Below are 24,713 nucleotides of genomic sequence, written 5' to 3' on the forward strand. Positions count from 1 at the left end.
GCAACCAGTAGAACTCTCGAGATAATTTATACCTTTACACGTTACATGAAAGCATAGAATAATATGATCTGTGTATGTAACTACTAACACTGAAATTGCCCAAATGTGAAATGTAAATTCATTGTAAACATATATATGTCTATGGAGTGGATTGTGCTGTCAAAGTTACATCTTGTCGTTGTGGTCTTCAGTCCTGAGACTGGTTTGATGCAGCTCTCCATGCTACTCTATCCCGTGCTAGCTTCTTCATCTCCCAGTACCTACCGCAACCTATATCCTTCTGAATCTGCTTAGTGTATTCATCTCTTGGTCTCCCTCTAAGATTTTTACCATCCATGCTGCCTTCCAATGCTAAATTGGTGATCCCTCGATGCCTCAGAACATGTCCTACCAACCGATCCCTTCTTCTAGTCGTGCCACAAACTCCTCTCCTCCCCAATTCTATTCAGTACCTCCTCATTAGTTATTTGATCTACCCATCTAATCTTCAGCATTCTTCTGTAGCACCACATTTCAAAAGCTTCTATTCTCTTCTTGTCTAAACTATTTATCGTCCATGTTTCACTTCCATACATGGCTACACTCCATACAAAAACTTTCAAAAATGACTTCCTGACACTTAGATCTATACTCGATGTTAACAAATTTCTCTTCTTCAGAAACGCTTTTCTTGCCATTGCCAGTCCTAATTTTATATCCTCTCTACTTCGACCATCATCAGTTATTTTGCTCCCCTAATAGCAAAACTCCTTCACTACTTTAAGTGTCTCATTTCCTAATCTAATTCCCTCAGCATCACCCGACTTAATGCGACTACATTCCATTATCCTCGTTTTGCTTTTGTTGATGTTTATCTTATATCCTCCTTTCAAGACGCTGTCCATTCCGTTCAGCTGCTCTTCCAAGTCCTTTGTTGTCTCTGACAGAATTACAATGTCATCGGCGAACATAATTGCAGATAAAAAAAAAGGTGCACACAATCCGTAAAGCAATAACAAACTTCTACCGCACGGATACTGAGACACGGTCTCAACACATTCTCCTAAACACTGTTCAGTGACGCATAAAAACTTAAATATCTGCAAAATAGATGTAAGCCATCTAATTTACATTTTATAATTATATTAAAAATATCATGCAAAACATTTGGCAAACTGAAAAAATTCCTGATGAATGGAAAACCGCCTTGATTCACCCACTTCATAAGAAGGGAGACAAAACTGATGTTAATAATTACAGAGGAATTTCTCTTCTTCCAGTCACATACAAAATCCTCTCTCAATGTCTTCTGAACCGAGCACAACAACAACTTGAATGGAAAATTGGCGAATATCAAGCAGGTTTCAGGCCAAATAGATCTTGCCCAGAACAGATTTTAGTCCTCAAACTAATTCTCAGACATCAAAAAATTTACAATAAAAAACTAGTTTGTACCTTTGTAGATTTTAGAAAGGCTTATGACTCAGTGGATCGTGAATCTCTTTTCCAAATTGTGAAAGAACCAAGGCCTGGATCCTAAAACCACGGCAATTATCAGAGACACGCTAACTGGTACAAAATCAAAAGTAAAGTTCAGAGGAGAAATTTCAGAATCCTTTGAAATAAAAACAGGCGTGAGGCAAGGTGATGGACTCTCTCCGTTGCTATTTAACTGCGTTCTAGAAAAAGTAATACAAGAGTGGCGCGAACGAAAATTGGAGTTCAAAATTGACCAACCAGTGAAATTAGGACGAACAAATATTCGAATAGACTGTTTGGCCTTTGCAGACGACTTGGTTATTCTAACACAGGACATCCAAATTGCTCAGAAACAAATAGAAATTCTTAAAGAAACAGCAGAAAGAGTAGGTCTCCAAATCTCATTTGAAAAAACACAGTATATGACTAGCAACAAACTGGCACCCAAACTTTTGGAAACTAAGTATGGAAAAATCAAAAGAGTTTCGCAATTCAAATATTTACGTGAAACAATCTCAGAGACTGGTCTAGAAAAAATTGGAAATGAAATTCGTTGTCAAAAGATGGAGACAGCTTTTAGACTTACAAAAGACATCTACAACAAAAAATGTCTCTCGAGGTACTCTAAATTGAGACATTACAACACGGTCATAAAACCAGAGTGCCTTTATGGGGCTGAAACGCTAATTTTAAACAGAAAAAAGGACATTCAAGAAATCCAAAAAAGAGAAAGAAAAGTAATCAGAAAAATTCTAGGTCCAAAATATACTGAAGAAGGAACATACAGGCTAAGAGCAAATAGTGAAATTCAACAATACACCAGCATATATTCGGATATGAAAAAACGCAGATTAAAATTTTATGGGCATATTAAAAGAATGGATGCTACCAGACTAACTAAACAAGTAGTGGAATTCTACGAAAATCGAAGTAAAGCTAAATTTGAGACAATAAAATGGATTGCTGCTATAAAAGAGGACATGAAAGAGGCAGATATAAAACAAGATGAAATTCAAGACAGAAAATTATTTGGGCAAAAAATTCATGACTGGGTAGTTGGTCAAGCTGAAAAACCAAAGAAAACTGGAACCACATGGTCTGATGAAAGGAAAAGAGCTCATTCCGAGAGAATGAAAACAATTTGGGCAGAGAGAAAGTCTAAAAGAAAATAACTGAATGCCCCGTGATTGTACTTCGCGTGGTCCAGTAGGGCCCAAACGTGAATAATAATAATAATAAAAATACTGTATGTCTTATATTGCAAGATAAATTGAAAATGCCAAAATGAGACTTGCAGTTATGTGAATAATGAGCTGATAAAACCACTCAGCAGTAGAAAATGGGAAAATATTTAATATGTCATTCAGTGACATATGGGGGGGGGGCGTTGCAGTCAGTCCAGAGACTGGTTTGCTGCAGCTCTCCAAGCCACTCTATCCTGTGCAAGCCTCTTCACCTCAGAGTACTGCTGCAACCTGTATCGTTCTCAATTTCCTTAATGTATTCATCTTTTGGTCTGCCTCTAAGATTTTAACCCCCCACACTTCCCTCCAGTACTAAGCTGGTGTTCCCTTGATGGCTCAGAATGTATTCTACCAACCGCTTTCTTCTTCTAGTCAGGTTGTGCCACAAATTTCTCTTCTCCCAAATTATATTCAGTACCTCATCATTAGTTAAATGATCTACCTATCTAATCTTCAGCATTCTTCTGTAGCACCACATTTCAAAATCTTCTATTCTCTTCTTGTTTAAACTGTCTATTGTCCATATTTCATTTTCGTACATGGCTACACAACTTACAAATACTTTCGGAAAGGACTTCCTGACACCTTATACTTACTGTTAACAAATTTCTCTTCTTCAGAAATGCTATTCTTGCCAATGACAGTCAACATTTTATATCCTCCTTACTTCGACTATCGTCAGTTATTTTGCTTCCCAAACAGCAAAACTCATCTGATACTTTAAGCGTCTCATTTCCTAATCTAATTACGTGATTTAATTCGACTACATTCCATTATCCTCATTTTGCTTTTGTTGGTGTTCAAATCATATCCTCCTTTCAAGGCACTGTCCATTCTGTTCAGCTGCTCTTCCAAATCCTTTGCTGTCTCTGAAAGAATTACAGTGTCATCGGCATACCTCAAAGATTTTATTTCTTATCCATGGAATTTAATTCCTACTCCTAATTTTTCTTTTGTTTCCTTTACTGCTTGCTCAGTATACAGATTGAATAACATCGGGGAGAGGTTACAACCCTGTCTCACTCCCTTCCCAACCACTGCTTCCCTTTCATGCCCCTCGACTCTTATAACTGTCATCTGGTTTCTGTACAAATTGTAAATAGCCTTTCGCTCCCTATGTTTTATCCCTGCCACCTTCAGAATTTGAAAGAGAGTATTCCAGTCAACATTGTCAAAAGCTTTCTCTATGTCTACGAGGGGATACAAAAAATAAGAAAGAAGGAATAATATTGCCATGAGCTCAGCTTGTGTGTTACGCATTTCTGCCATTAGGCGTGTATAGCACTACTCATTGCCAGTTCGGTGCCACGTGTGTTGTCCACCCGGCTTATTCTGTTCATATGCTGTGATTGTTTTTGGCATCAATGTTTTGTTTTTGTTTTTTATGATGTCAAGTTTAAGTGAACAATGTGCCACTATGAAATTTTGTTTTCTCCGTGGTAAAAATGCTGCTGAAACTGTTTTGCTGCTGAAACTGTTTTACTGTTGAAAACAGCTGTCTGACATGACATTATGTGAAAAACTCAAGTGTAAGAGTGGTTTTCTAGGTGTAAAAATGGCAACATGTCGATTGACGACAAACCTCGTTTGGGACATCCGTCAACTTCCCGAATTGACGAGAATAGTGAAAAAATTCGAGAGCTTACGGTCACAGACCTTCAACAGACAGGTGATAAACTGACAAAGATTAATGGGTTATCTAGAAACTCAGTTAAGTGAGTTTTAATTGTAGATTTGGGTATGAAAAGGGTTGCTGCCACTTACACTGGCCACCATAAAAAACGAAATAAGAACAGAACAGCAATAGCTAAAACATCACAGCAGATGAACAGAATGAGCTGGCTCAACAACACAGATGGCACCCAACTGGCAGTACACGCTTAGTGGCAGTGCCTACTACACAAGCTCCGCTCGTAGCAATGTTATTCCTTCTTTCTTTTTTTTGTGTCCCCTCGTAGACATAGAGAAAGCTTTTGACAATGTTGACTTGAATCCTCTCTTTCAAATTCTAAAGCTGGCAGGGGTAAAATACATGGAGCGAAAGGCTATTTAGAATTTGTACAGAAACCAGAGGGCAGTTATAAGAGTCGATGGGACACAAAAGGGAAGCAGTGGTTGGGAAGGGAGTGAGACGGGGTTATAGGTTATCCCCCACGTTAGTCAATATGTAAAGGAAACAAAAGAAAAATTTGGAAGAGGAATTAAAATCTATAGAGAAGAAACAAAAACTTCGAGGTTCGCCGATGACATTGTAATTCTGCCAGAGACAGCAAAGGACCTGGAAGAGCAGCTGAACAGAATGGACAGTGTCTTGAAAGCCGGATATGATTTGAACATCAACAAAAGCAAAATGAGGATAATGGAATGTAGTCAAATTAAATAAGGTGATGCCGAGGGAATTAGGTTAGGAAATGAGACACATAGTAGTAGATGAGTTTTGCTGTTTGAGAAATAAAATAACTGATGATGGTCAAAGTAGGGAGGATATAAAATGTAGACTGGCAATGGCAAGGAAAGCATTTCCGAAGAAGAGAAATTTGTTAACATTAAGTATAAGGTGTCAGGAAGTCCTTTCTGAAAGTATTTGTAAGGAGTGTAGCCATGTATGGAAATGAAACATAGACAATAGACAGTTTACGCAAGAAGAGAGCAGAAGCTTTTGAAATGTGGTGGTACAGAAGAATGCTGAAGATTAGATGGGTTCTGACTAACAATCAAAAGGAACATCAGGTTCAAACATGTCATGCTTTGAAACACCACCTCGAAACTGATCCCGATTTTCTGTAAAAGGTGTGATAAGTCATGGCACTATGCTTACGGCCTAGAAACAAAGCAACACTCAAGCCGATGGAAGACATTATCGTCGCCCCGTTCAAAAATATGTTGTCAAGTCAAATAAAACATCAAAACAATGCTGATTTGCTTTTTCAATGCCAAGGGCGTGGTTCATTCAGAGTTGCCCCCCACCCCCAGGTCAGACTGTCAATCAAACCTTTTATTTGGAAGTCTTAAGAAGATTGTGCATGACAGTGTTAGTCGAAAAAGGTCCGATTTGTGGCAGACAGGAGATGGGTTCTTCCACCATGACAATGCACCTGCACACACAGCCATCTCTGTTAGACAGTTTTTGGCTAAAAATGGCACAGTTCCTCTACTCCACACACACCTTACTCACTTGACCTGGCTCCGTACGACTTTCTTATTTCCATGCGTGAAAAAGGGGCATGAAAGGACACCGGTTTGGCAACATTGAAATATTCAAGGAAAAACGAGGGAGGAGCTGTCAGCCATTTCTAAAGACAACTACAAAAAATGTTTCTAACAGTGGAAGCATCGGGGGACAAATGTATTAGTTGTAATTGAGAGTATTTTGAAGGGGATAAGTTTGGTTTGCAAACAATTTGAAAATATATATCTTTTAAAAAATAATTTTTTTTTTATGGCAGGTGTGTGTGTGTGCGTGCGTGTGTGTGTGTGTGGGGGGGGGGGGGGGGGGGTGTAACCTCTTGTAATGCATGTTTCAGGCCCATCTGAAAAGATACTTCTGAGGAATTTCATTTCACTAGCTTGGTTTCTACTCTACTCTCTTCTTTAGGTCTTTGCTGCATGTGTCAGTATGGATGTAAAGTGTGTCCTGTATGCCACTTCCTTACACTTAGCTGTCACCTTCCTTCTCCAGATTAAGCCCCCTCTCAAACTCGTAAATCCCATTGCTGTGTTGTACTCTTATACTAATTTCTGCCTCCATCCTTGTATGTTGCATTATCACTCCACCAAAATATTTTAAGTTGTCCACAGTTTCAGTATCCTGTTCCTTAATGTAAATAAGTTGTGCATCTCCTCCTTTGCTGACCACCATATCTTGCTTTTCTCCACATTGCATGCCATGTTTCTCTGGTTTTTTTATTTGAGATATCTAGCTGTTGTAGTTCATCCTTACTGTTGGTTCTCAACTCAACAACACAATGTTAGCTGGACACATTTACTGTAAAAGCCATGTGGATGTACTGCCGTATCATGCTGTAAAACAACTGTCACTCAACAGATAAAACCGTCATTTCAGCCACAGTTACAGGAAACTTTTACGTATTGATTTCTACTTCCTGAAGGAAAGAGTGGTATTAATGGTACCAATGATTTCATTGAAATTACTCCTGTTGTTAATGTATGTACTATGAAGGTGCTCCATACAGTGCACAATGTGATTTTGATATGGTGCTGGGAAGCCATGGCAGGAACAAAAGTAGTGAAAAGATTACATACGATTTCACTCTGTATAATGTTCACCTTTAATCTTTTTGTTGTTTTTATGCTACCATGACTTGTCCCATATTGTATGAATAGTGATATATGGCTCGCTCTATCTTGTTATATAATGCCATCTGTCCTTAGTTGCTATGTCGATTTTACCTTTCTTTCTTCTCACTCACTGTCCATCCTCTTACGTCCCTACTGTTCTGATGCTAGCACATTGCCTGAAAATGCAGCAACATATTCAGTGTTCTTTATGTTTGCCTAATTCTTGATGCTTCAGCTTCAAGGTGAGTGGTCACCTTCATACTAACCATCGTGTGTAGAATGTTAATTTTACTACAGGCTAACTTCCTGTTGGATTTCACATACTCTAATTCAATTTTTAAACTGTTAACACTCTCGTATTAACTTTATACCAGAAATTAGACTTTCATGAATAGTTCACGTGTAGTTTTTCTTTAGATAAGTTTTTATGTGCAGTTTGAAATTGAAATGTCAAGTCAAATTCTATTCGCTGTCCAAAATCTGTTCATAAAGCACAACAAATTCTGAATTTCATCGTACTTATGACAGAGCTTCACTTCGGTGGCACAGATTATTTTTTCTGGATTTCAAGTGCAAAGTAGATGACCCTCAAATTTTTCTTTATAATTATCATGATAATCGAATCAATACGTACTGGAAGTCCCTCAATTACAACACTGGAGAAAATGACCTACTGAAAGAATAATATATTTCATGACTAACCTATGTTCTGTGATGAAAGGATGATGGATCTGTGCTCATAAAGTGAAGAAATCGATACACGCGTTTTGTAACTAAATGGTGAAAGGGTCTCGGCCTGTAACTCGGGTTATTTCTATGTATACCAGTGACAGTACTCGAGACAATTGCCTTGCGTGGTTACTTCCTTCCTTTCTTATCTTGCAAGTAATGAATGGAGGATTATTGCTGTTTGTTGTGTGTTGCTATTGAGTAAGATAGACCATGAGGGAGCAGTGCACAAAAGGGCATAAAGATGTGTTCTATTTCCTTCGTGATTACTGTGATACCCAATTAGGAGTAAATGGATTGCACCTGTTCCCATTGTGGGCAGTAAACATAAATGATGATTTGGGTGAAACATTCCTCACAGGACTCTTTCAGGAGACAGAACACTTCTTCACATTCTCGGCGTTCATCCTTTTTTTCTTTCTTTCTTCCTTCTTTCCCTCCTTGCAGTAGGAACTTCTGTCTTATAAAGCAGTTGCTAAAGAACCACACCCAAACCTACTGTACACAACACAAATCTGAGATCCACAGAGATACGAAAGCCAGTAGAGGGAACCAATCCTACAGATTTCCTTTCCAGCTCCAGTTGCATACGGAGCGAGGAAAAAAACGACTGTCCATGACCTCCATACAAACCATAATCTCTTACATCTCATCTTTATGGTCCTTACATGAAACATACATTGGTGGCAGTAGAATCATTCAATATCAGTTTTCTAAATTTTTTCAATTGTTGTAAACAGCAGAAAATGCAGTAAGTTTCTTGGCAACAGTATTGCTATACCAAACTGAGATGCAAATCGCCTTTTCCATCATGAATGGCAACAAGAAACACACTTCGATGTTAACAGATTGGGCACACTTGTTCAGATGAATTTTCAGAAATTGGTTCCATTACAACACATAGCACATGACAGTTTTTTGAATGCAATTACAAGCCAGAATGGCGAGTGTGAGAAGACCACAAAGAAAGTGGGGTGGGGGGAATAACAAGCACGCTTGATGTAAATATGTAGCCTCGCTCATTGTTGAGACACATTGTTGCAATTCTTTGTCACGAACCTTTTATGGCAGACATGTCTCCCTGCCATACAGAGAACAGTGTTCACATTTATGTTTATTCGAGGAAAGCAGAAAATGAAAGTTGAATCATCTACTGCACTGGTTAAAAATGTTTCTACATCCTGAAGTAGTTGGGAGGGGGAGGACAGATTTTGTATCTGCACATTTTCTTGAAACAATTGTAATCAGTCAGACATCACATAGGCGAGTCACGTGATTGTGACCAGTTGCCCGACCGGAGAAACGAAAGGTCTGGCCGGGATTCGATACCACAAACTCTGTTTACAGACGAGCACTTTACTGCTAGACCACGAGGCCCAGTACGGAACTGCCCAGTACAGAATTCGGTTGAGCTTTGCTAATTGTCAGTCACTGCTGTTCTCGTAAGAGCTGTGGCATCTGTAATGCTAGATGGTAATAGCACCATTTCCATAATGATGGGGGATGTCAATTCGTCATAATTCAGACAGTGTCCAGGAAATATTTATGATTTATACACAAAAACCTTCCTCGTGAATCAGTGTATCTATTAGTTACAACCCGTTCAAAATCCGTAGAGTAGTCCCTGAGATTAGCACGAATATACGGAAGAAAGCAAGCAAGCAACTTCAGTTTTTTCATATACAGTATCTCAACTTATCACTCCTGTTTGTATAGAAATATGAGGGGACTTCATAAAGCAAGTTACACATAACTGTAGCAGGTCAAGTAGCTTTTATTGAATGCTGCACTACATGTCAAAGTGACACAGATAGAGGGCACTATTTTTCAACGTAGGCCGTAAATGACAGTTGGAACGTTTCACCAATTGTTAGTTACTTGTCAATAGAAATCCACTGCGTGATGATGGAGGCATTTGACAACCATTGTGTGAATGTGTTCTCAGTCAGAATATCTGCATCTGCTGCTAATCGGTTCCTCATCTGCCTGGAAACTGTGGACTGGTCGACACCAGTGGCCTTCCTTCTCCATAACTACCACCCACACCTGTGTAACGTTGCCCATTGTTCCGTGTACTTCAGCTTTGAAGAATGTTTCCAGCTTCTGTCGGTCCATCACGGGCAGGGGACATCGGCTGGCTAAGTAATTGCCAATGTCGACGAAATTCACCGACAGCGGTGTAACTTAGTAACTGGTTCCATTAGTCACGCCATTTCACTTGCAAACAGTATTGCACTTGCTCTATCTGTATCAAAATAGAACTCTCTGCAACATACAATCAAAATAGAACTCTCTGCAACATACAATCAAAATAGAACTCTCTGCAACATACACTCTCCTCTCACACTGCGTCACTCTTCTCGTGTAATGGTCTTGGCATGTGTAACTTACTGTATGAAGTCCCTGTGTAGCTTGAAAAATCGATCTATCAATCATAGGAACCTCCACAAAGTGTTTTCATGTCACAAAAACAAAATGCACATAACTGTAATAATAATAATAATAATAATAATAATAATAATAATAATAATAATAATGAAGTGCTGAAATGTGCGTGAGTAAAATAAAAATTAATGAAATGAATCTTGATCAGTCAAAAAATTTCTACAGTTTTTCATTCCAAGCATAGAAATTAGGTCGTAGTACAATATGTAAAAGATAATTACTTCTTCAAGGAGATGATCAGTTGCTTATTTCACAAAGAGAACACAGTTAATGAGGACCATTCCAAATACTGAGTGATGCATTTTTGTCATTGTGACTCTTATTATTTGAGTAGGTTGCCGTATCACTCGTTCTCTATGTCACTGTTAATTGTTTTTGAATGAACTCTCCTTTCCAATGACCTAATAACAAATCTCGATAGGCCAGTTGTTGCTGTTCTGCCTTTATTTTAGTACTCACTTTGATTACTGCCTGGTAATCACATGGAAGAAGGGATCAGCAGACATAACATTCTGTCCTGTCAAAATACCTTTCAGTTGTTTGGTAGAGCTATGTCCTTTTGCATATTATTTACGCCAGACAAGTCATTGCAAATTTTACAAGCCGACAGGTGTGCCAGTACTCAGTGGGATTTTGCTTTTCTGTAGTTGAAAAAAGTGTAACAAGAACTTCTTAATTTTTCAGGTTATTAATTTTCGTGTAGTCTCTCTGTGCCATTAAAAAAAAAAAAAATTAAACATGGTATGATGCAAATTATATTATGGAACTATGCTGCTGAAACAAGTACACGTCTGGAATAAAATTAAAACGCGTTATGTCACCAAAAACGCATTATACTAAAACTACAGGTTATAAATCAACGTACTGTAAACACGTAACCCTCTAAGAAGACCGAAGGCTATATACTGATGGTTTTAGAACAAAGACGAAATCAGCCAGCCCGTGAATCTTCACCGTCGTGCCGGGTTGGATTTGTGATTATATTTTTCAGTATTGTTAATTGCCATTTTGTCTTCCGTCCTTGCTACTTGCCCACGTGTACAAATCATTTGATCCTTTTGAAGGTAAATCATATTTTCATTTGAGACTTTTGAAGACTAATACAAGAATTTATCTCGATTATAAACGGGCTCGTATTGCTCCGCAACGTTGGTATTGGCGCCACTCGATTGTTTCAACGTAATGGAATGCATGCAGCTAGATTACAGCTCGTCCGGCAGCTGTTTACAAGAATTTCGTTGCCAACGTAGCAGCTTACAAGTCAGCGACCGCCGAAGGTCAACATGGCGTACAGTTCAGTGTTTGTGTTGGTATCGTGAGCTGCCAACAGCTGTGAACTTTTTTTTGTCCGTCTATTAATTTATTCCTCACCCCATACGCAGATACTGTTGGTTATGGTCTGTAGTAGCCAATGTGGATGACGGATCAGACACTTCTTCAGTCGTAAGTTTTGTTGGGCGTTCGTCGGTGCGTGACGCGTGCTCCGTGGTAACGGGTGAGGCTTCGGTAAGAAGAAGGGGAAAAAAAGAAAAAAAAAATAGAAGGAAGGAACGGGCGCAACAAGGTTGTATCTGCGCCCAGCGAACACTTGTTGCACAGTGCTTGCAGGCCGGGGCAACAAGTATCGAAACAAGAGTCGTGTAATGGGCGTTTTCTCCCAGTACGTAACTGGTTCGTGATAAGTACTCGTGTGAAAGGTGCTAACCAAAGAGTGTGTTGAAATAAACATGGAACAAGGTATCGGTTCCTCTGAAGATTATCTGCATGCTGAGTTGAGATTGATTATGCAAGAAGATAACACGAAGTCAGCCCTGCGCCTTCAGAGTCGTTGTCGTATGCTGTTTACTTAGCGTGCGGTGAGTGCAGTCATTCTGCCGTAGCGATAATCTCCAAGTACGTGTGAGAACGGGTTACGAGGCCGCTTCCGTCCGATAAACTACGCGTTTTCAACATAAGTTTTTTTATGCAATAGGAAACATTTTTAGTAAATTGTTCCAGTCTGCACGGACATGTTCCCACCGACAAATCTCTCCGTAATCTTTCGTTCGGTTGACAGGGCCTACATCACAACGTGTATTGTGAATTTGATGTACGAAACATGAAATCAGCCAAGCCGGGAGACCCGGTTTTCTGCTGTGATGTGAGGCCATAAAAACTGGATATTCATTTCAATTGTGACGCAACAAATTTAGCCGCTCTAACTTTTAAACCAAAGGGTGACGTCCATAATGGTAGAAATGACACATTTTAAATTAAATGACCCAATGCATCAAGTATTCTGCCATTGGCATATTGTTGTTGTTGATGTTGTTCCAAATGAAGCAAGGATGTGGTGCAGAAGTATATTGGCATACCTTATCGTCATTAAATTAAGAATTCCCATTCCCAAACGCTAATTAGAAAACGCAATAGGAGAGTAAAGTGATTGGAATATAATTTACGGTAAGCTTATTTTTTGAATAAATTGCTTAAACACAGTGAAATGCTTATTGTTTGTTTACACACTGTACTCTATGGTCATTGCTGCTTCGTTGTTACGAAGAATGGTGGTTCTTGCATACATTCGACACTATTTCTTCTTAATTATTTCGTGTATTACTTGTTCAGCACAGTTTGCCCCATCTTTGCAGTTCTTGAAATTGCGCTTCTGTAAATTAAGGCGCCAGCCCCCCCTCCCCCCTCAGGTCTTTGCATTATGAACACATGTCCATTGTATCACCCCTTACTATACACAAAATTTAACTTGACCATTTTCTGGGAGTGGAGGAATTGGAAGTCAGATGACTTTGAACTTGTGCAAAATATTTCCACCTGGTGCCAGCTCTGGCTACGATACAATACAGTACACAGAGGCACGTGTAGTAGGCACTTTGAAAGCAGTCTTGATTCTGGTATGCTGCCTGTCCTGCGAGAAATACGAGGGGCTTGTTTTTCCAACACACTTCCCACTGCAACCGCCTTTGAACAAGGCAGAGCCTTACTACCAACTTCTCCAGCAAAAGGGACAAGTTATATATGGTGTCCCAGGAGGAATGACCAGTATTCGGGGATACGATTGAACGATAATTCAAAGCAAAAAACGTCGTATTAAACATGGGGTCGACAGAAGCGTCCGATCCCACGCGTCGGCTTTGACCCGTGACGTAAGGGTGTTGTCGTGTGTGATGTCATGACGGCGCGGAGTTTGGTTTGAGTGTGGCTGTCTCCAGTTCTGTTTTACCTTATTTTATTTACTTTTCTGATCTGTTCGTTCTATCCCGTGAGAGAGATTTTTTTTTTTTTTTTAAGACAAAAAACACTAATCAGCTACTGAAGCATCTTTATCTTCTATGGGTTGCAGGGGTTATGACCCCTGGGGAGGTGGGTGGGTATTCATGCATGGCGGTCTTCACTTACACGTTGTAGCTACGCAAGGCGTCTAAATTTGTTTATATTTAGTTTGCCCCCCACCCAAAACACCCCATTTCCCACACTTGGCGCTTGTCCCGTTAGTGTCATTAGGCTTCTTGTGGAAAGTGTGTGTGTGTTTTTGTTTCCGCCATATTTGTGACTTCATGGATCAAAACAGACGGGTGGGATCGGACGCTTCCGTATTCCCTAAACATGGGCTCTAAAATGCGTTCCTCAAGAGCCGTGAGCAGATCTTCAGTAGAAAACGTGTTTTTCGGTAGTGAAGATGTAGTGCTCAGCACTTTAGAGCTCATATTTTCTAGAGTTTTTTGCTTCGAATGATCGTTTGTTTACAGTAAATGTGTGGTGTTACTTTCATCACTTTGGCAGTTGTATGTTGCAATAAAAGTTCTCATTTATTGCATATTGCCTACAATAACATGCTTCATGTGTTAAAGAATTGTGGTTACTAGGGCACATTTCAAAACTTTCTCATAAGAATGCGAAAATAGAAGTTTCATATTCTTAACTGTGCTTAGATTTTAAAAGCTTTGTTAAGTTACATTTGTCTAAACATTCCCCCTCACCCACCCACCTTTACTGTCCACACAGTATAGGAGTTACAGACAGTGGTGGCTTTAGTTTACCAGCTGTTAGAAATTGCTGTTGTCATAGTTTGTAAAGTTATGAATGTTGATTGATTGTATATAACATAAGATTGTTGCAACAACCGAGGTGGTCCTCCCTCCTTAACCCCACCTCCTTGCTATAATTACTATTTGATCACTTCCAGTTTTGGAAAGAATCCATTGTTCCCAGCATTGCTTCACACTTTTCTTTAATTTGATATTATGGAATAAATTAGGAAACAAGATATTATGTATAAAGAAAATCAAAGAAAAATATTTTGATGAATGTTATGTATGTGTATTGATGTAACTCATACCAGCAAATAGACTATTGTCAGGTGCTGTGGCCTTCATGTAGGCATCATTCCTGTGTCCACTTATTTTGAACTGTAGGGCAACTTTCGTAACAAAATACTTGCATTCCCATGGTTCACGTTTCATTTATGTATAATCTTACCCTAGAAGCACGCTTCAGTACTTACTACTCAAGAATATTTTATTTGCCATGTATATTGTGGTGGAAACAGTGCAGGTAGTTATGAACAGGTGTCATGCATATTGCACACTAAAATCATTCCAGTAAATACCAATATTTGAGATCAGTCGGTTCCTTTTGTTGAAGGAAGCCCTGTCTAATCCAGTCTGCTTTGGACCTCTGCCTCACTTCAGTTATTATGTGTTATCTTATTTCCTAGATTTCAGTATTCTTTCATTATCATGCCATTTCCAGTCTGCATTTCTAACAATTTAATGCCATCTATTCCTGCCTTATCTACTCCTGTTTTCCCCGTTTCTTTGGTGTTTCTTATTCTTGACCCGTATCTGTGCTAACTATTCCGTCGATTATTTTCAACACTTCTTCCACACCTATCTTGTTTATGACAAAGAGGCATCTCTGTGTGAACTTTTTCATTAGTTTCTGCCTTCATTGGTGTTTTATTTGGATCTGGATTTTGCTTTAACTTTTTCCATCGCTTTCATGGTGCAGAAATAAAGCTACAGTGGAGTTGTGCTGTTTCTCTGCTTTGCTGTAATTACTATTGTCCAGTGCATTTTGCTACTATTTTATAATGTAGTTACAATTCCACGAGAGTGTGGGAGCTGAGGTAATGTATTTGTACACTGGTATTTATCCGATTTGTCAAAAAGTGCATGCAGAGGGCATTGTCAAACCTTTAAAGTGCCGCATTTGTTTTCATAATTTAGCAGGCGAGTTACATCTGGCTGGTAGGCCAGACTGACTGTGTGTGCTTCTAAAGGTTTCCGGTTAGCTACCCGGGCAAGCCTAGAGTTTTGACAGTGCTACTTCATTAGCCTCTGGCAATGTTGCACCTCTGTTAAGAGTCCACATTAAAGTGTAGGCCTCCATACCGTTACTGGTTGGGGCAATCAGTCAGAAGGTGGGAGGAAGGCAAGGGCATTCCACCTACTGTAGGATTGTGTCTATAGTCCAGTAAAATTACTCTATAGTGGACATCTGTCACTTGCTGCTACATTGTTGTCACATCAAATGCCGGCTACCACTGGGTTAGGTGACACACAAATGTGGCGGGTCACTTCAGAAATGCTGGCGACATGTAACGTGGAGCAATGTCGGAAACAGCTGCCGCAATGTATTGCGTTAATGGAAGGTGCCGTATCGGCAGCTGATTTTGAGTAACTGAAATGCAGCAGACGACACATTTCGTAGCCCTGAGTTTAAACTCGTGCCCTAACCTAATCACAACTTCGTGATGTGCAACGTATCCGAGAAAACGGCAGTTGACAATCTGTTACAAAACTAAAATCGCATCACTTTGTTCACGCCTATTAAAGAAAATCTCTACAAGCAAATAGGAGACAGAAAAAATTCAGTTGCAGCGTTAAAAGTAAGTTTAATTCCTCAGTGTCATCGGTTGACTGAAACTGTTGTCACACTGCTGCGTGGTCTGCCACATTACCAACAGATGAGCAGTCCTGGTTGGCAGCTGGTTGCAGATTATATGGGGGAGCACAGGCAGAATCAAAGTGCAAAAAGAACGATAGGAAGGGAAATAAGAGGAAATAAAGTTAATATGATGATGAAAATGACATGACAAAGTATTTAAAACGGTTAATCGAATAAAAATAATAGCAATGTCTTTTGATTAGATTTAGAAATTAAAAAAATACTGGTGTGTTTGACAAGACTTGAAACTACAGCCTTCTACACGTCAGTTACGTGGGCTGACTACTATACCACTGCAGTACATTGTGTTATGTAGTCATATTTACAACTCTAGTGACCCAGCCACAATGACGACTTGAGCCTTCAAAAGTTCATATTCACACAATGACACGTGAGGCTTACCTATGTTAGCTGATCTATGTGATTATAATAACTATATATGTGATGCTGAATCGATTCTTTTGGGGAAGGATCTAGTATTGTTTCCTTAGTGCTGTGTATGTAGTGTGTCTATTTCTTTAGCATCATTGTGTGTGTGTGTGTGTGTGGGGGGGGGGGGGGGGGTGTTATCATGTGTGATGAAATATGAAATAAAAGGACCAGACCTAGGATTCAGGATCGAAGCACATAAAGAAACAAAGCCGGACAAGGAACTGGAACTGAACTGACCAGTTGTGTCAGTTTGGCAGTGGCAAAAAGTTCAGGCGTGACTTGGATTGGAAGAAACCAGCTCCAAGTGTGAAATGTCAGCTATAAAGTAATTTTAATTGGACTGTAGTAGACAGACCACTGTAGTGCTGAAAACAGCCTTCATATTGGAGACAGCTTGTCCAAGCACAACCAGCACGAAGCAGCATAGTCATAATTTTATAGTTACTACAGTCAGTAGTTCAAGTCTTTTATTGTGTACAGTATGACTCTGCCTGCACACTGAAGATTCTTCTCAGTGATGACATCTACAGAGCACATATGGAGGGATGGAGGACCTTATTGTGTCATATTTGGCCAGTTTGACTAGTCACAAAGATATTTGAATTATACTTGGATCAGGGTAACAAAATGATTGACAGTCGGTAGTTTACAAGACAACTACCATACCATAGTAACAAGCAGTGGTTGAATGCACTCGGCAGCACTCCCTGTTCTGTCCTCCATTGTCACATTCTCTGCCACTTCAGGTGTCTGTTGCCACTGTTAGTTACAGACAAAGTTTCTGCTCGGTGACGTCATTGTTGCAGTTCTTCTTCATTGGAGAGTTTTGTTTCTCTCTGCAGCAAATTAATTGTGCCCACCAGCATGTCCAAAGCAAATGGTAAAAGTGTGTACAAAAGTAGTAGGCCTATTACACTTTGTAAAATAGACTCAGCGCCATAGAAATGTGTCCGCCCCACCTGCAATACGTGACAACACAGTTGTCTCTGCAACGGCCTTATCGGGTTTGTAGTGCATTGAACAGTTAACATCATTGCCCCCTTTGCTACTCAACTTTTGTAGCTGTTTTCACCAATGTAGCTGTTTTCACCAATGTAGCTGTTTTTCACCAATGTAGCTGTTTTCACCAATGCAGCTGTTTTCACCAATGTAGCTGTTTTCACCAATGTAGCTGTTTTCACCAATGTAGCTGTTTTCACCAATGTAGCTGTTTTCACCAATGTAGCTGTTTTCACCAATGTAGCTGTTTTCACCAATGTAGCTGTTTTCACCAATGTAGCTGTTTTCACCAATGTAGCTGTTTTCACCAATGTAGCTGTTTTCACCAATGTAGCTGTTTTCACCAATGTAGCTGTTTTCACCAATGTAGCTGTTTTCACCAATGTAGCTGTTTTCACCATTGGAGCTGTTTTCACCATTGGAGCTGTTTTCACCATTGGAGCTGTTTTCACCATTGGAGCTGTTGTTTGACTTTGAAATTTGAACTTAAAATTTCCACAAATATAAGAAATTAAATTGTTTAGCTGACTACACATGAACTACTTTACAGACTATTTCTGAAAAATTGTCGGTGATGGAAATGAATAGACTGCAAATTAATGAATAATTAGTTGTGTATTAGCAACTTCAGTTAGAGTTTCCAAGGAAGGGAAATCGTCCTCAGTACAATTTGCCTCCTGCCGTACAGAGTCGAGGGCGTCAGTAGCCGGGTCTTCGGTCTCTAAGCGCCCCGGCGGTTCCATTGGCTGGCCGGTGACGTCCGGCACGGGAGTGGCGGGTGCCGGCAGCGGCTCGTCAGAGTCTGGCGCGGCCGCCGCTGCCTCGGCACTGGGCACGTCCGCCGACTCGCCGCGCAGGCTGGCCTGCCCGCACTGCCGTGAGCTGCTGGCAGGGAAGGACGCGTTGGCTGCCCACGTCGCGGAGGAACACCCGGCCAGGTGAGCTCGAGTCGTGTGGCTGCTCTCCTCTGGAATGTAGCACAGAGTACAGACGGAGAGTAGACAGAGGAGGACAGTAGAATCGGGAGTGAGAGTAACAATAAACTTAATGTAAAAATTGGGCCTGCAAAATGTCTTGAAGGAGGGGTGGTTTTTCAAAAGTAAGATAATGAATGACAGGTGCAGGAAATGATAAGCAGACTAGCACGGGCAAAGAGGGAATTTCTAACTAACAGAGGTCTGCTAGTATTGAATGTAGGCCTTAACTGAGCATGTATGTTTGAGGTGTAGTACTGTGTGGAAGTAATTGTGAACATTGGGAAACCTAGAACAGAAGAGAATAGAAGTGTTTCAGATGTGGTGTCACAAAAGAATGCTGAAAATTAAATGAAACAATAAAATTAGAAATCGGGACTCTTGCCTGGGACAAAAGGAATTTGTGCAAAACATTGTCTAGCAGATGGGACAGGGTGATAGGATGTGTGTTATAAGGGGCGATCAAAAAGCTGCCTTTCGAAGGCTATACGTTTGAGAATTGGTATGCCGATCGGGGAAAAGTGCCGCGAGCATTGAGGTGATCAGCCCACCGGTGCACCGTTTCTGCTGTACGAGTAAGTCCGTAACTGCTGCTGTACGTCCCTTTCTGATAGGAATTGTTGGCCTGTCAGAGCCTTCTTTAAGGGACCGGAGGTGCCATAAATGCGTAGGGAGAGATCGGGACTGTAGGGTGGGTTCCCAGTTGTTTCCCACACGAGTTTCCACAGCACCTGCATTACGACATTTGCGATACAGGGATGTGCTTTACTGTGAAGCGGCACTACCCCTCGCCACGGTGTTCCACGGTGGCGGTTTTGGGTAGACCTGCTGTCCTGTACACACTCTTCATTCTCTTGACGGCTGTCTGCCAGTGGTTGTCTTTCGGCATCCGAGAAAAGGATAACTGCACGTTGGACACGTTCGGTAACAATCTTGCCGTAGTTCAAGTTTTTACATTTATTGCACACGTCAGAAAGACACAAATCCCACATTAATGTCTCGTCTACATGTCGGTGTTTATATACCCACACTGAAGTCGCTCTATGTTGCGTATATTGAAGCAGTGTCGTCAAATCTCAACTTTTTGATCGCCACTTATAATACGTTAGGAAATAATTTACATAATCGTAGAGAAGCTGTAAATGGTGAAAACTGTAAGGGAACATACTTATTGGAATACATCCAATAACTAACTGAGAATGTTGCTTGCAAGTGTTGCTCTGAGAGAAAGAGGTTGCCGCAGGAGACGAAATTGTGGCAGTCAATCTCAGACAGGCAGAAATGACTCAAAATAAGGAATGGTAAATGTTTTTTTTTTGGGGGGGGGGGGGGGGTGAAGACATTTTCATAATCTTTGTACAATTTCTTTATGTTGCACTGCTCTTTGTTGTTCTCTTAACTTTCACAGACCTGCTATTCTTTCCTCTATTTCTTGTTCAGTTTTTTCTGGCACATCTGATGCAGAATTGTCCTTAAGCGTCTTCCTACAGTGCCATTCCGGCAATGTTGCAGCATGACGACGACCGGTTCCGCCGCGTCGACGACGCCGCTGGGCTGCAGCGACGAGGCGGAAGGGCTGAAGACTCACATCTCGACGGCTCTTGGCGGTCTGCTGGACCGAGCCCTCAACAACCTATTGGAGAGAGGACTCAGCCCAGGGTAGGTGGAGCAGTGCATCACTTCGTACGCACATTCTTCCCTGGTGTACAAACAGTCGGCGTGTCTAGTTCAGGTCGTGTTAATTTGTGTTTTAAGTAGATGCCATTGCAGGCTGTTAAAGAAGTTACGAGCATACGGAATAGATGCACAGATCTGCGAGTGGCTCGAAGACTTCTTAAGATACAGAACCCGGTACGTCGTCCTCGACGGCTAACATTCGTCAGAGACGGAGGTACCGTCGAGAGTGTCCTGGGGAAGTGCGATAGGACTACTGTTATTCTGTACGTACATAATGGATTTGGCGGGCAGCGTGGCCGGCTATCTGCGGTCATTTGCCGATAACGCTGTGGTGTGTGGTAAGGTGTTGAAATTGAGTAACTGTGGGAGGATAACAAGATGACTCGGACAAAATTTTCCGTCGGTGGGAAGAATGTCGGGTAGCTCTAAATGTAGAAAAATGTAAGTTCGTGCATGCGAGCAGGAAAAACAAATCCATAATGTTCGGATACGGCATTAGTAGTGTCCTACCCGGCACAGTCACTTCATTTAAACGCGTGTGAGGATTGCAGTAGGGAAGGCGAACGGTCGACTTTGGTTTATTGGGAGAATTTTGGGAAAGTGCGGATGATCTGTAAACGAGACCACACGTAGGACACAAGTGCGATCTATTCTCGAGTGATGCGCTAGTGTTTGGGATCTGTACCAAGTCAGGGTTAAGGACGACATCGCAACAGTTCAGAGGTGGGCTGCTAGATTTGTTCGTGTTAATTTTGAAACAGAAGTGTTACGGAGGTGGTTCGGGAACTCAAAAGGTAGTCTCTGGAGGGAAGGAGATGTTCTTCTCGAGAAACGCTGTTGAGAAAATTTACATAAGCTGACTGCAGAATGATTCTATTGCCTCCGACATGCATTGACCGGAAGAAACACAAAGATAAGGTACGAAAAAGGAGGGCTCCTACAGAGGCGTGTAGACAGCCATTTTCTCCTTGTTCCATTTACGAATGGAACAGGAAACGAAATGACTGCTAATGGTATGGGGTACCCTCCAGCATTCGTCGTAAATCAATGTAGATGTGCAATGTGTGTTTAACTGTTGGATAAATATTTTAAGCAACCCCCTCTCCCCTCCCCTCCCTGCTCCTCCTCCCGATGACTGTCTACTATAGAATTATTAATAGTAATGCTGGAAAGCGTTCTCTCTCAAAGATTCTTGCTTTCCAATATGACTAGCATTCTTAAACACGCAGCAACACACAGCTACAGTCTGTCGGTGACATTCAGTTTTACAGGACACTCTTCGTAAGTGGGTGGAATGTGTGCGAGTTAAATTTCAGCAGCACTGTCGGATAGTGGAGATAGCGGCAGACGAGGCACACACTGGTTTGTAGGAAAAATTTGGAGTAATTGTGCCAAATTTGGGTGTGCCAATAATAAATGGAATGCATACTGTATCTAGAAAAACAGCGGGTATTGCTCCAGAGTTTCACAAGATGTTCCTAATCTTATTCTTCTTCTCAGCCTTATTGGTTGGGCAGCACAATAGTTCTAACAGTGATCTTCACTGATAGTCGTTAGATGCCCCAAGATGGGCGGTGCCTCCCAGCGTTCGCTAAAGGGGGGCAGTCAGGATTGCTAATTAACCACGGCCAGTTTGATATTGATACAAAAATTAAAATGTTTCATGCAGAGTTAAATTTACAAAGTTCTGTATAAATGTATGTCTGTCATTTTTGCTAAAATATAAGTAAATTTCAATATTCAGTATGATCATTTTTGCAGTAAAATGTAGTTATAATTTAGTAAAATTGTGTTTATCATTGTTGACAGTAGTGTGTACATCTATTTTTCTTCAGCTTTTGGTAGAAACACTTTTTGTGTGTATCATACAATGAAACTTCCTGGCAGATTAAAACTGTGTGCCGGACCGAGACTCGAACTCGGGACCTTTCCCTTTCGCAGGAGAGCTTCTGTAAAGTTTGGAAGGTAGGAGGCGAGGTACTGGCAGAAGTAAAACCTGTGAGGACGGGGTGTGAGTCATGCTTGGGTGGCTCAGTCGGTAGAGCACTTGCCTGGAAAGGCAAAGGTCGCGAGTTCAAGTCTCGGTCTGGCACACAGTTTTAATCTGCCAGGAAGTTTCATATCAGCGCACACTCCGCTGTAGACTGAAAATTTCATTCTTGTATCGTACAATGTCTGTCAATGCCAATAATGTGTCAGAGCTGATAAACTGGTAATGAATATTGGCAATTCTGACTTAATAAAAATAAAAGAATTAAATGACAATATGTCTATCCTTATGGTTCTAAGAGTTCTGCTATTGGCCTTCCTTCTATATGCCCTTCTTTTAGTTCAGTGTACCAGAGAGAGTAATTATGTAAGTGACGAGTCCAAACACTTACACTCTCTCTCTCTCTCTCTCTCTCTCTCTCTCTCTCTCTCTCTCTCTCCCCCCCCCCCCCCCCCCCCTTCCCCTTCTTCTTCCTCCACTGATATTGTGATCAAAGTACACTGCTTCCTGTGTAGTTCAGTATTTCTTCATTCACCTTCTACTTGTCGTGGGCAAGAGAAGCATTTGGCACAGACATTGCATCTCAAGTGCCTCCAGTCGCTTCTTTATTATCGTCAAGCAGGGTTCTGATCCTTACATTGTCAGGCTTCAAGCAAAACTTTCCATAATTTTTAATATCTTCCCACTTTTAATGGTATAGTCTTAGGTGTCAGCTGAAATTTTTAGTGAAATCTTTGGTCCGGGGCTATTCGGGAGGTTGTAGTATTCACATAGTAATAAAAGTAATTTTGTGGCACATAATATGCAACCAAAATAGCTACTCTTACTATTCTGTAGTTATGGCAATCATTTACATGTGCTGAGGCTAATAGTGAATATTATCTTTGCCAATGCCCACCCAGTTTATGGCCTGCCAACCTAACCTCTAGACTTCAAGCTACAGTACAGATGTTTTTTTCCCCCCACAACCCTCATATCCAGAAATAGAATCGCGTCACAACACATTTGTTGTGCAGTGCACAGTGAGACTGCTTCGGAAAGAAACCGAAGTTGACACGCGCCTGTTTGGCATATAAGGGAGCTTTCCTTTGGCACAAGTGTGTGCCAATATTCGCAAAGAAATGGTTTGCAGCTCAAAAATTTTGTTCAGGTGTGTTAGTTATCATTGAGTCAGGCCTTTCTTTTTTTGCACAACCTTTCCCTTCCAGAGTACTTGTCAGTTCCAAGTTGTTGTTGTTGGTTTTTTGTTTTATTTATTTATTTTTTTATTTTTATTTTGTGATGGAAAAATAGCAGAGACGTTAGGAATAGTTTACGTCCCTAAAAGGGAACTATTTTGTAAAATAACTATCCATTTTAGTGAAAAAAGACATGTATTTTTTGGTAAATGTGAGTGATGGCGGAGAGCTCTCAGTCAAGTGGTGATTGCAGTGCCTCTGCCCACCTCCCCAGCCTCAACCAGCCGACGCTGAGCCTGCTGCAGAAGCTGACGGCACGCCGCCCCGCGACGTCGTCCGCGTCCGGATCGTCGACGACAACCGGCCGACCGGCCCCCGTATACAACACGGAGCTGGCCAAGGAGATGCGACGGCAGATTTCTAAGCCGCGCCCCACGGGACTGGCGCTGCTGCGTGCGACCTCGAGTGCCGTCGGCATGTCCGACTCGCACCCCTACGTCTGCTTCTATTGCGAGAGCCGGTGAGTGGGCGGGCCGCCAGTCAACTCGGACTTTCTGTTGGTTGTGTGTGATACCTAGCAAGTGCATTTGAAAGCGGTGGGAACTGTAGGATGAGCCTGAAGCTTGAACCCGGTTCTTCCAGGGTATTTTCTGAATGTGTTTCTATAAGAGGCCTACGGTCTTTAAACCCTTATTGTAGAGAATATTCATTTCGTTTTGATTTCTTACCTCTTCCTATCTTTGTACCTGTATTGCCCTGAAAGCATCGGCACAACAGTGCAAATGTCAAAGGTATGCACTGTTTGACTTGTTCGGAAACAAATATGTTTCGTTCACTTACATTTCTCGCTGCTGACAACAGTAATGCCCACTCGACTCCTTATCTCGAGCGTGCATTCGGTACTGCTGTGTTCTGTCTTGGATTTCTTCTTCAAATTTGGATTCCCGCTCCCCATTTGTGAGATGCGGTGTACGCGACCCCAGCCCTCTTCCCCTGCCATATCCATCCCCCCCCCCGCCCTCCCCCCTCCCCCCATTGTATTGGGTTTACCCCATAGTCTGGTAAAAATGCGGAAAAATGATACTTTTTTGTTCTAAATAGTGATTAAAATACTAATAAAAACAAATTTTATTTAGAAATTGTATTACAGAGTGTTTTTAACAAGTGATTGAAAACCCTTTATTTTAAACATTCCAAGCCTGAGTCGTTATTTAGACTGATGGTCGGATGGACAGACAGACAGACAGACAGATGGATGGATGGACATAATGGCTTCACAAAAATAATATTAACTGTTTTGATGTAGCACTAAAAAAATTTTTATTGGGGTATTATATAAATT

The 24,713-nt window shown here is 41.1% G+C and overlaps 1 protein-coding gene across 1 annotated transcript in view; it reads left to right on the top strand.

Annotated features, from left to right (window-relative positions):
• LOC124720215 overlaps window positions 1-24,713 on the top strand; it is a 364,115-nt gene that overhangs the window by 305,377 nt on the left and 34,025 nt on the right. The window contains exons 28-30 of the mRNA XM_047245536.1: window positions 18,241-18,490; window positions 20,039-20,185; window positions 23,625-23,891. Coding sequence (XP_047101492.1) covers window positions 18,241-18,490; window positions 20,039-20,185; window positions 23,625-23,891 — 664 coding nt within the window. The remainder of the gene's footprint in view (window positions 1-18,240; window positions 18,491-20,038; window positions 20,186-23,624; window positions 23,892-24,713) is intronic.

The sequence above is a fragment of the Schistocerca piceifrons genome, chromosome 11, assembly GCF_021461385.2.
Source record: "Schistocerca piceifrons isolate TAMUIC-IGC-003096 chromosome 11, iqSchPice1.1, whole genome shotgun sequence".
NCBI lineage: Eukaryota > Metazoa > Arthropoda > Insecta > Orthoptera > Acrididae > Schistocerca > Schistocerca piceifrons.